This window comes from Heteronotia binoei, chromosome 9 (genome assembly GCF_032191835.1).
Source record: "Heteronotia binoei isolate CCM8104 ecotype False Entrance Well chromosome 9, APGP_CSIRO_Hbin_v1, whole genome shotgun sequence".
NCBI classification, from domain to species: Eukaryota; Metazoa; Chordata; class Lepidosauria; order Squamata; family Gekkonidae; genus Heteronotia; species Heteronotia binoei.
The window spans coordinates 35,827,165-35,838,104 of NC_083231.1; the positions used below are offsets into that span (position 1 = coordinate 35,827,165).

The following is a 10,940-nucleotide window of genomic DNA, read 5'->3' on the forward strand; positions in this document are numbered from 1 at the left end:
ATGAAAGCCGGCGAAGTGCACGTGCTGGGTGGGTTTCAAGATTGGCGGGGCGGGAGGAGATTGGCGGCGGAGACAGTAGAGTTAATTAATCCAAGGCTGCGTTGCTGCAGGAACCCAGGAATGCGACCACGGAGGCAGCCGCCGCGCCTGGTGGAGGCTGGAGGACCAAGGCAAGAAGATCTCGCCCTCCGTTCTTGTCTCTGAGCCCGGGATCCAGGACTCAGGAGCAAGAGGTGAAGCAGCTCTCCACTGAAACAAACATCGTGACCTTTTTTGAGGAGCGAAGCCTTGCCATCCCTCCTCTCCCGATTATTTTAGTATATGCTGTGATTGGATGTGATGTCATTCAGTGTTCCCTCTAAACTGCAGAGTCTTGTGAGCAAAGATTCTACTTTGGGACCTACTGACATTAAAGTTGTGAACTGCTGCACAATTTATTGTACTCTGGGGTCATCCTTCCTAAACTAAGACAATAAGGTGTAAGCTGGAGGCTAAAAATCTGTGAGCCAGCTCACGCTAACTCAGCTTAGAGGGAACACTGAAGTCATTGCACCTGTGCCTGAGGCTGCGCGGATCATGACCTCATTGGGTCCCCTCTCTATGAGCGTCATCATTAGCGGGTAGTGGTGATCTGTGCCTCATTGTAACCCCTTTTTGAACAGCAGTAGCTTACTTCCCTAGCAGTAGATCCAGAGGAGGTAGCTGTCTTAGTCTGTTGCTGCAAAATAGTAAAGTCTCTGACTAAGAGAGCAGTGTTTCTCAAAAGCTTATGCTACAATAAAATGTGTTAGTCTTAAAGGTACTACTGGACCCTTTACTATTTCTCTAGCAATAGTTTCTGCCATCGTTGCCAACTTCTAGGTGGGGAGACATACAGTGGAGAGAACCACAGAAAAATCAATGTAATATAAATAAATAGACCACGGTCAAATTACTAAGAATTCATAAATATTTCTATTAAGGACTTCAATAGTACAATTCAATGAAAGGTATATTCAATCATTATACAGTATTTACAATTTTAATGATACAATAATCCAATATATTGCAAGTGCAAAGTCTGGTCTTCTTTCAAGATTCAAATAGTACTGCCAAAAATGGAATCTTGTACAGGACATCTCAGCCCACCCCTGGTGTAGTTCACTAGCTTATTAGCTCGTTTCAAGTACCATCCTCATGGATGGGCAACAAGCAACCCACAATTGCCAAGTTCCAAACCACTTCAATGTTTTTATCAAACACACCAAGTACAGATCATCATCTATAAAGAAAAACTTTGCACAAGCATTTCATTGGATTATTTGTATCAAAGTGTTTTAAATTGTAAACATTGTATATTGATTGATCATACCTTTAATTGATCTGTACTGTTGAAGCTTGTAATAGAAATATTTGTGAATTCTTAGTAATTTGACCACGGGTTATTGATTTATATTACAACCTATAGGTGAGGCCTGGAATTCTCCTGGAATTACAACAGGTCTCCAAATGACAAAGATCAGGTCCACTAGAGAAAATAGCTATTTTGGGGAGTGGATTCGCTGGTATCATACCACTGCTGAGCTTTCTCCTCTACCCAGACTCCACCCGCAGATCTCCAGGAACTGATCAGATCTGATTTACTTTATTTATTAGAGTCCGCCTTTCTCACTACAACTAGAAGTCAATAAAACAAACAGGATGTGACATCCAATGAACCATGTAAAAGATTTCAGAATGCACAAATCTGAAACAAAGTATAAATATTAACATGGTATGTTAATGTAGAAATTATGTAGTAACAACACAGATAATCTTGTGTAAATATGTTCTTAATAATCCTAAATTTATTGTTTATTGTTATAACCCACTCTGACTGTTGCTGTGCAGGAGAGGGTGGACTAGAAATCAAATTAAATAAATAATAAAATTTGCTATATAGTCTACAACCCCTTTCCCTATATTAAACTATTATCCTGAACTATTCTGTTCTATTAAACTCTGTAAAAATGCCTTCCTGAGTAATTCAGTTTTGCATAGTTTGCTGAAAGCCAGGAGAATGGTGGCCTTCCTCACCTCATCAAGCAATCTAAAAGGTGGGGTCTATCTACTGCAGAGAATGCCCGTATATGGGCATGTTGATTTTGCAACCCTACATTCAAGCAGTGAAGTATTTAGCTTCTTTACTGTTCACATACTACTAGAGTTGTAATACATGCATAGGCCACTTCCATTTGGCATTTCTGTTTCTTAGTTGTCTGCCCCTCTCCTCTTTTTCTTCTTTCTGACTCTTCCCCTTTTCTGCTTTCTCACCTTCTTCCTTTAGTAGCAGAAGCACACAAGGCTTTCAATTAATAGGCAGTTCAAACCCTGAGAGTCTCTTGGACTTAGCTACCCATTCAGTGTGTGCTGGACAGCTAGCTGACTATCCAAGAGAATGAAAAAAGTGGTACCATCAGAAACCGCTGAAAATGGGACAAGCAATGAAGATGTAGCATCCCAGACATTACTTGCATTAGCAATAGAACCTTAATTAATGTATATTTGTTTTTTCTATGGACAAAGTCACAAGGTGTATAATTATAGCTGCAGGGTGTGTTGCATTGATTTTTTCAGATAAATCTGCTTCAGGAAGAAATAGTCAAGCACAAGCCCAGTCAGCATTGAAAGTAAGCTTACTGTTTTGGATAATTAGGTAATGTGTTTGTGATTATACCTGAAATAATGGGTGGTAAAGAGGAAGGCCATGGCTTTGCTCAAATTTGAACTTTACCAAAGTTCAAGTGGATATCATCTTGTTCTTACGTTAGGGTTTTAGGCAGTCTTTTTTTTTTTTTTGTTACCACCTTCTGTCAGTCGAACAACAGCTTGATTTGCAGACATCAGCATGTGATAAAACCTTTGTCTCCATTTGATGAAAAACTTCACTTACTGATTTATGTAGATTAACCTTTATCTCCATGGGATGAAAAACCTTACCTACCGATTTATATTGCTTTGGTTGATTAAGCTGGGTCAAGAGGTCTTAGTATGAAATGAAGCAGTCAAATCTTCCTCCATTCAATCTCTACCATAATAAACGGGGTTTGGTCTGATAAGTTTCAGTTTACAGGACACAAGATCTAAGGCTGAAGACACTGCAGTTTTGTTTAGGATGGGAAGAGAGAAATAAAAGTAACAGGGCAGAATCTTTGTTAACCTTTGTGTACACAGTTTCTTTTGTCCAAGTATTGTCTCTGGCCAAGTAGATTCTGGAAGATGTTGAAATACTGCACAAATCTATAAACCCTTATTTAGCCAGTCTGTGGGATAGAAAATACTATGTGAGAGCACCATACACAATGATGATCCATTAGAATAAAAAAGAGAAGGCTGCTCTATCGTGTTCTTCTAGCAGGGTATTTAAATCACCAGCTCCACACATATGCTAGTCTGTTTATCAGTAGCAACGCAGTACATGTAGTTTAGAATCTTATATATGCCACTCATAGGATGGAGTATATATGTCAGTTTCCATAGATCTATATATCTATTTCTCAAGCATGGGCTCCATTTGCGGATATCTAAATTTGCAGATCAGGGCCACACTAATACTTAGCATACTGAGGGTAAAGTGGAGAAGAAAACTCTGTATGACCCCGAGTTCTCTGTACAGAAACCATGCTAAGAATGTAATAGATAGATGTCATAGCTGTATTGGCACAGGTGATTCTGTCTTTGCTACATGTTGGTGCCTAGTTGCCCTGAGTTCTGAGAGAGGATAGTATTAGCTGCTCTCAGGGGAACTTTCCCAGTTACCTGCTTGTTAGTAATGCTTATCTTTAAGGGCCCCCCCCCACTCCGGAAGCCAGGTGCAAGATGGCCTGACATCCAAGTGTTTGGGATAGCTTAATTAATCATTCTTTGGGCTCATAGCCAGCATTTAGGATATAAAATGTGTAGTGTTAGTTATGTTCTTATATCAAAATTTGGCTGAGCATTACTGTGCATATGTGAGCATCTCAAGGCCAGCTGATTGAAGCTTAGCCTGTATTTGCTTTAATAACTTTGATTGGGTTATTAAAGATCTCCTTTGGTTATGTAAAGATCTCCTTAAAGATCTCCTGGATGTCTTGTGTCAGTTCTTTGGGAACTCCTGTGAATCTATGGAGCCCCTGGCCAGGGCCCATAATACTAACAAACAGCAGTTGGGACACACACTTAGATATAAGCAACTTGTGCAGTGCAGTCCTAAGTATAGTTATACCATTCTAAGCCCATTGCCTTCAGTGGGCTTAGAATAGCTCTGTTTAGGTTTGGGCTGTGAAAATTTTACAGCACTGTGAAGATTTCTAGCTTTTCACTTAACTATTTGTACATATGTAGGTCCTAAAACTTCAGCTGGAATCATTTCAAGCCCTTCGACAACAAACTTTGCGGAATGTAAATATGGTAAGAGCAAATTATAAATATTCATAAAATAAAGGTAACTTTTGGTCATGCTTGAGTGGGGAACAAGTATTTTTAAATCCAAAATTAATTGAAACCTTAAACAGAGAAATCTCAGCACGAGCTGGGAAATCCCTGTAATTCTTCTATGCTCTCCTGAGATTTTTTTTCCTATGGATTTCCTCCTCCTCCCCAAAAAATAAGCCTTGATTTCATTTTTCTCTCGTTACACAGCCACCGCTATAAGGTCCCACAAACATGAATAAAATCACAGGCCACATTAACTCACCCTAAGACAAAGTTTGAGTCTAGTGGCTCTTTTAAGAACAAAGTTTAATTCTGGGTATAAGTTTTCTGGTGCATTCACACTTCCTCAGATACCCTAAAGCAGACAAAGTCAAATATGCACCTAAAATCCTGATTGGCAACTTGTGTTACCCACAGGCCACCCATTCCCTTATCTCCCAAAATGGCTTGTTGGCCAATCTAGATGTCATTACTCTTCCTGTCTGTCTCTGCTGCTCTTCACACTCTTTGGAATAGTGGAGTAGGGAAATAAAATCCAGACCACGCCACTGAAAGGAGGACAGCTCCTGTCATGCACCTATTTTAGTGTCTGGTTTCCTGACTCCAGCCTTCAGTGAAGGGTGGTTGAGACCAAAACGTGCAAAACACAGAACATCCACCTTCTCAGCAGTAGAGGTATGCTGGTGCTCTGACGTTTCAAAAAGGTGGGGGGAAGCTGTTACTTTTGTTATTGATTTTTGTTACTTGATTTTTTTTTGCTTCCATTTATTTCAATGGAAAACATATTTCCAGTTTCTCACAACTCTGTTTTGGATGAAATCATCAAGGATTAAAGCCCGTTCCCAACTAATACTCCCTGCCAGATTCCAGAGGATGAAAAGTTCCCAATTCATGAGCAATTACAGCAATGCAACAGAGCCCCCCAAGAAGGCAGGCAGAGGGAGAACAGTAGGCAAAGGCAGGCATTTGACCATCCCAGAAAGGCAGATGCACAGAGCTAGACTTTTGAAAGCTCTGTCTATTCATATACATCCTCGCAAAAACATTCTTGTGCTCTCAGAACCTCTCGCAATGTGAACCAACAGTGATATCCTGTTTCAAAATAGCAGGCAGACACAAAGACCGATTTCTCAGTAGGCTTGTTCCAGTTTCGGAGCCCTACCCCCGCCCCTCAGCACTTCTATCCAATTTCGCACAAGCTGCTGCAGGGCTATGACTTGCCCCACCTCTTTCCCACAGCAAGCAGAAACGGGTTTTCAGGGGATCTTGCTTGCCATAGGAAAGAGGCAGGGCAAGTCACAGCCCTGTGGCAGCTTGTGCAAAATTGGACAGAAGCACCAGGAGGGAGGGCTCTGAGACTAAAACAAGCCTAGTGAGAAATCAGTCAAAGACAGAGCAAGCTGCGATCTCTTAGTGGGGGCGAGAAGATGGGGGAGGAGTGGTTAAAATGCTTTGCTCTTCTAGTATTAAAAAAAACTCAAACAATTGCAAAGAACCCTGCAGAAGGTTCTGGCTTCTGAATAGCAAGTATCTTATTAAAAAGCAACTGATTCCCTGTTGATAGGTAGCAATGAAGGCTCCATATAATGCAATACACCACAAATATTAGATTACTGTAACCCAAGTTCAACAGGAAGTGGCAAAACAAGTTATTTTAAATTTCAGATAGCCCTCTTTCTTCTTCCAAGAACTCCTACTTCCATCACCTGTGGTTATATAGCTGTTTCTCTTCCAGAGACAAGTATGAAGAAAACCCTCAGTAAACAAATGCTTCTTTCCTCAATTTTTATTTAGAACCTAAGCTTTCATGTGCTCTTAAGCACACTTCATCAGACGAGGAATCCAGCACAGTGAGCAAAGCCATACATAGCTGAACAGAGCCATACATAGCTGGTAGGCAGTGGCCTATGTATGGCTTTGCTCACTGTGCTGGTTTCCTCATCTGATGAAGTGTGCTTAAGAGCACACAAAAGCTTACGTTCTAAATAAAAATTGGTTGGTCTTAAAGGTGGCACTTGACTCCTGCTTTGTTCAACTTCTTCAGACCAACACGGCTGCCCGCTTGGATCTTTCCTCAATGTTTATTGTTAGGGATTTCTCTTCCACGGAGCAGTTTTTTGTGTGTGTAGACGGGCAGAGTATGACTGCTTATCCACCAGTATATTAGCTAATCAAAAATCATGAGCTCTTAAACTTCTACCAAGTGTTGTTGCTCGCTAAAACAGCTTACAGTCTAATCATCAATATGAAACAGGAAGAGCAAGGGAGGAAGATAACCATCTTATTGCATGTTTCTTCAGGTTCAGTCTGAAATCAGCGAGATACTTAATAAAAATATTGCCGATGTGAAACGTCCTGAATTTAATCCAGACCCTTTACTTTTGAGCAGCACGCCTCTCCGTGTTGCTATGGTATGTTGTTTTCTTTTTACTGCTAAAGGAGGAGTATGTATATCTTCAACTGTTGTGGTTTTGCTGGGAATTACCAGCCTATGCTAAAGAGAATTAGAGGTTGTTACACCAGTTGGAGACAGTGACCACAATTCTGTTAAGTTCAGCATTCAGTTCAATGGAAAGTTACTCCTAAACTGTAACGTTTGATTTCAGAAGAGGGAACTTTCCTAAAATTAGGGGGAAAGCTGAAGATTCTGGGATTTTTCATTTTAGAAAAGAAACAGCTACAGGGGGACATTAGAGAGGTTTATAAAATTAGGCATAGGATGCAGAGTTGACAGAGATTTTTTTTTTCTGTCTCTCCCAAAATACAAGAATTTGAGAGCATGAAACTGATGGGCAGTAGGTTCAGGACAGACAAAAGGAAATACTATTTACACAGAGAGTGACTAAAATGTGGAATTCACTGCCAGAGGATGTAGTGATGGCCACAGGAATCAACAGCTTAAAAGGGGGTTAGATAGACATCCTCCATGAATCTATGGTGACTGAGGGGAACCTCCACATTCAGAGGCATTAATCCTCTGAATTCCAGACCCAGGAGGCAACATCATGGGAAGTCCTTGGCTTCTATACCTGTTGTTGGCTGTCCGGAAGATTTGGTTGGCCACTGTGTGGGACAAAGTTCTGGACTAGATGGATTACTGGTCAGATCCAGCAGGGGTCTGAGATGGCTACCAGTGTTCTCCCTCTCAGTGCATTTGTCACCCTGCCCACAGTTGCGCCTGCAGTGGTTTATGCTTCATTATCGTGAGTTAATCTAAGGGAAAGCATTATATAAACACTAAATTTTATTGCTGTGAGCCCTGAAAATGGCAAGAGTACACATTGTAATTTCATTGTTCAAGTTAAACAGGTCTTAGCCTAGCTAGTGTGTCGATGAAAGACTATCAGGAGGCCTATCTAATCTGTTCAGAGGTTCTCAGAAGAGGAGATGAATATATGTAAGAAATAAAATGAATATTTTGAAAAGAGACATATAAGAAAGAACGGATGAATACCTTTTTCTCCCCAAAGTACTATGATGTTACCAGAAACATAGTAATTCTGAGGAGGCAGAAGTGTTTTATGGCTTTTTCCATATTACCTGAAAGAACAGCAGAAAGTCACCAAAAGCCTTTTTGGTCTTCCCCAATTCAGTCAAGGGAACACCTTCCCAACCCAGGGAGGGGACTCCTTTGGCTGGCATGCAGACTACCACATAGATTTTGGATGAAAGCTTTTTTCCAGATTTTATTCTGTCCCTGAGGAAAAGTACTGGTTTAAAATGCATAGGCATCCAATTTCACTGATAAACTGTTGATGGCATCTGTGCTTTTCCCTCTGATTGCCCATATTGCTGGAATCATTCATAATATGACAGTACAGATCAATATGGGCAGCCATGTTAGTCTGCCTGTAGCAGTAGAAAAGAGCAAAGGCCAGCAGCACCTTAAAGACTAACACAATTTGTGGCAGAGACACTGCTCACTTTTTCAGATACAGCTAGAATGTGAGTCCATCTGCCTTATATCATTTGGCATCTGAAATCATCCCACTTTCTAATATATGACTCACATTCTAGCTGTATCTGAAGAAGTGAGCAGTGACTCACATAAACTCATATCCTACCACAATTTTTGACAGTATAGTTACAGATGAAGCAACTCCATGCCTATAGTAGAAAAATCAACAGAGTATTTCAGCTTTGCAGCACAACAAATGAACCAGCACAGAATTATAACAAAACCATCTGCTCAATTAGTTCTGCTAAGGACATGTTCTTGCATATCCTTCCATCATATTAAACAAATCAAACTAATGTTTTCAATGCATCAGAGGACAGTTTAAGCAGGGCTCTTTAGAAGGAGGACAAATTGCAGCTAGTTGCTCTAGCTTCTTCAAAAGGTGTGGGGTTTTTTTTAATTCTTTTGAAGATCCAAAATACCATCATTCCAAATTGGGTATCATACTGACCTAAACCTAGCCTTCAGATTCATGGAATTCAGACTCTTCCCTCTTAAAAAGTTTCCCTCCTTTTTATCCTTTGAACTAAGTAGAAATTAATGTTGTTTTTTCCCTCTTAGCAATGGTTATCAAAACACAGATGCATTTAAACTTTATTGCTTTAGTTTTCTTTTCCTATATGGAAAATATTTCCATCTTTTCCTAGATGGAAATCCTATGAGATGGTCGTGAAGACTGTTAAGAAGGAGTTCTGTACAGCCTCCATCACATCTGCTAGCTCTCATCCAGCAGAATTGTTTAGGGTAACCAGGTCTTTAATGTCTCTCACAGAGAGGCCCCAAAATGTTAGGAATTTGGCCATTTCCTATGAGGCTTTTGCAGCCTTTTTTGTGGAGAAAATCTTTTCTCTCTGCTGTGACCTCCCAGCCAACAATGATACAGAAAGTGAACTGGAGGCTCCTTGGCCATCTTTGGATTCAATGATAGCTTCAGCCGACTCTCCTGGGCCAATGTTGACAGGATCCTGGGCGCTGTTAGGCTAACCACATCCTCTTAGGCCTCTGTCTCTCATGAGTAGTGAAAGCCAGTGGCAAGGAAACCCAGGATCTCCTGGTAGACATCATCAATCCGTCCCTGGACTTGGGGGTCTACCCAGAGGGATTAAAAGAGGCTGTGCTTGTAACCACTCTTTAAATAGCTAAACTTGGATCCTTTAGATCCATCCAGTTACTGTCCAGTCTTGAACCTTTTGTTTCTGGGTAAGATAATTGAGAGAGTGGTTGCAGAACAGCTTCAGAGTTTTCTGGAAGGCACATTGGCCCTGAACTCATTACAGTCCCGCTTCCTCCCTGGCCATGGGATGGAGATGGCTTTGATTGCCTGCATGGACAAGCACCACAGACAATTGGATTGAGGCGGGTCAGCACTGCTGATACTCTTAGACCTTACAGCAGTGTTAGACATAATTGATAATGATCTGACGCACTGGCTTACCGACATAGGAGTTTGTGGGATAGTCATGAAGTGACTGACCTCATTTCTCCAAGGTCAGGGACAGAGGGTGGAACTGGGAGCAAGGATGTCACCAAGGTACCCCTTGGTATGTGGGGTCCTTTGGGGGGCAGTCTTCTCCCCAATGTTATTTAATACCTGTATGCATCCCCTGCCCAACTGGTGTGGAGATCTGGGCTGGGATGTTACCAGTACACTGATGACACCCAGCTTTATCTGTTGATGGGCGATCAGCTGCATACTGCCCTAGGAAATCTGGCTGAGAAGTTGGAGACTGCTGGGATGGCTGAAACAGAGCCAGCTGAAACTGAATCCTTCTAAGATAGAGGTTCTGTGGCTGGGGTGGGGAAATTCTGGTTTGGGGTGCCAGTTCCCAGTTCTTGATTATGTGTTCTTAAGACTGGCACCTGCTGTCAAGAGCCTGTGTGTGATCCTGGATCTCTCCATAACAATAGAGACATGAGTTACTAATATTTCCATACTGGCATTCTTCCAACTGTGCCAGGTCAAGCAACTGGCCCCCTATCTGTCTCGCCCTGATCTAGCCACAGTAATCCATACAACAGTCACCTTCAGACTGGATTACTGTTAACTCATTCTATGTGGACCTACTAGGGATGGGCAAAAACTGGGGAAATGGTGGTTCATTTCATGATTCATATGGTTTCCTAAACTGGTTCATTGGTTCATTTGGTTTAGGAGGTGTAAAACTCACCGGGAGACTTCAGCAGGCTCTCCTCCACCAACCTTCCAAGTTTGGCAAAGATTGAATTCAGAATGTCCAAGTTATAGCCCACCCCCCAAAGCTGGTGCCTCAAGGAAAGCTCAGCTTCAGTTCTAACAACAAATTCTTCTCTCTTCATGCTGCAGAATGGGAGCTCTGTGATTGGCTCCCAGAGCTGCCAATCAAGCTATGGAAAGCTGCTATGAATGTTCCTAGATTTCCCAGAAGATAACCCCCAGTGTTGCCTAGGATTGATTGACCTAGTACCAGTCTGTCTGGAAAAACGAACTGCAAAAATGAAGCAAACAAATCAGGGCCAAACCTGTTCAGAACAAACCATGAATTGACCCGATTCATGGATCAGTTCGTGC

General features: G+C 41.5%; 1 protein-coding gene across 1 annotated transcript in view; it reads left to right on the plus strand.

The window, feature by feature from the left end:
• Positions 1–10,940, plus strand: part of CCDC110 (coiled-coil domain containing 110) — a 25,254-nt gene continuing 14,314 nt past the window's right edge. The window contains exons 1-4 of the mRNA XM_060247369.1: positions 1–28; positions 2,596–2,648; positions 4,345–4,410; positions 6,735–6,845. Of these exons, the coding sequence (XP_060103352.1) occupies positions 1–28; positions 2,596–2,648; positions 4,345–4,410; positions 6,735–6,845 (258 nt within the window). The remainder of the gene's footprint in view (positions 29–2,595; positions 2,649–4,344; positions 4,411–6,734; positions 6,846–10,940) is intronic.